Consider the following 1,735-nt stretch of genomic DNA (forward strand, 5'->3'; position numbering starts at 1 on the left):
ACACACACACTCACACACACACAGACAGACACACACACACACTGGTGTGTTTTGATTGTGAGTGCAGTCATGTGATGTGATGTGAAGTTGGTAGATTTAACCAGGTTGGTTAGAGGAGCGTCTTGTTTATAAGTGCAGTAGTTCTAAATATAACCGTCAGTGTGAGGAGCGACTGAAACACGAGTCCCGGCTCCCGTCGACCTCCCTGACTCCTCATCCACTCTGCCAAAGGTCAAAGGTCGTCAGTGGTTGTGGTTCACATGCTGTTCATGCAGCTTCACTGATGTTTTATCTGTTTGTGTTTCTCCTCATGTTACAGACCATCATTTTGAGTTTGAAAATAGTTTTCACAAGACTCGTGGTGGCAGAATGTGTGTGTGAACAAACCCTGTTAGTGATCCGGCTGTGAGATGTTGTGAATGTGTTTAATGTGGCTCCTCGTCTGACTTTAACGTTTGTTTAGGTACATGTATTGGACGGATTGGGGTGAGGTCCCGAAGATCGAGCACGCTGGGATGGACGGGACGCATCGCTCGGTCCTCATCGACTCTGAGATCTACTGGCCCAACGGCCTGACGCTTGACTACGACCTGCAGAAACTCTACTGGGCCGACGCCAAGTTCAGCTTCATCCACCGCTGCAACCTGGACGGCTCGGGCAGGTGAGAGCGCCTCCGTCACGTGAGTCCGTGTGCCGTGTCCGTGAGCTCACGCGTGTGTGTGTGTTCTCAGGGAGGTGGTGGTGAAGGGCTCTCTGCCACACCCGTTCGCGCTGACGCTGTACGAGGAAACGCTCTTCTGGACTGACTGGAACACACACTCCATCCACGCCTGCCTCAAACACACGGGAGAGAACAGCCACGAGATCCACACCAACATCTTCTCACCCATGGACATACACGTCTACAGCCAGAAGCGGCAGCCGCTGGGTAAGAGAGTTGTGCGAGTGTGCGAGTGTGTGTGTGTGCGCGAGTGAGTGAGTGTGCATGTAAGTGTGTGTGTGCGAGTGAGTGAATGTGCGTGTGCGAGTGTGTGCGTGCGTGTGTGAGTGAGTGTGTGTGTGTGTGTGTGTCCTCTCCTTCCCATGGTGCTCCTGGAGGAGTTTCCTGAAGCGATGCACAGACGGGCTGCTGGCTACGAGCCTCTGCAGAAATGATTATGACACACGACTCCCGGTTCAGCCTCTCGCACACAATGGAGCGTCTGTTCTGTCCTCAGCGCTGATTGAACGCAGAGAATTTCTCACAGCGCTGACACAATCCTGCGTTACGCCCTCCGTCTCTCGCTGCAGAGCTTTCTCTCCGTCTTCCTCCGCTCTCTGCTCTTCCTGTGCTTTCTCACGAGGGGCGCGAATCTTTAGACACCTCATGAACCAATCAATTTAGTTCAAATGTATTTATAATTTAGATTTTTGTGTTTTAATATGTGATTATTTTTTAATGATGATTTTGTTTTAAAATAAAATTAAAACTAATTTTTATTAAAAATAATAAAAATGTTAAAATATTAAAATTTATTTTGAAGTGAGTGTGACAGTGTGCAAATGAATGTGTGAGTTTTAGAGGGTTTGATCAGCGAAAAACCTTTATCTGTGAATCGATTCTGTTGGACGTTCATGCATCACAGCTGCTCGCTGACACGTCTTCATGCTCTCATGCTGTTTTCCTGGTCTGACGTGTGTGTGTGTGTGTGTGTGTGTGTGTGTGTGTGTGTGTGTGTGTGTGTGTGAGAGGGGG

At 49.0% G+C, this 1,735-nt stretch overlaps 1 protein-coding gene across 1 annotated transcript in view; it reads left to right on the forward strand.

Moving 5' to 3' along the window:
* Positions 1-1,735, forward strand: part of LOC107701357 (low-density lipoprotein receptor-related protein 6-like) — a 31,388-nt gene that overhangs the window by 9,225 nt on the left and 20,428 nt on the right. Inside the window, 2 exon segments of the mRNA XM_016503345.1 lie at positions 464-661; positions 732-928. Of these exon segments, the coding sequence (XP_016358831.1) occupies positions 464-661; positions 732-928 (395 nt within the window).

The sequence above is a fragment of the Sinocyclocheilus anshuiensis genome, unplaced genomic scaffold (genome assembly GCF_001515605.1).
Source record: "Sinocyclocheilus anshuiensis isolate Anshui unplaced genomic scaffold, SAMN03320099.WGS_v1.1 scaffold1566, whole genome shotgun sequence".
Taxonomy (NCBI): Eukaryota; Metazoa; Chordata; class Actinopteri; order Cypriniformes; family Cyprinidae; genus Sinocyclocheilus; species Sinocyclocheilus anshuiensis.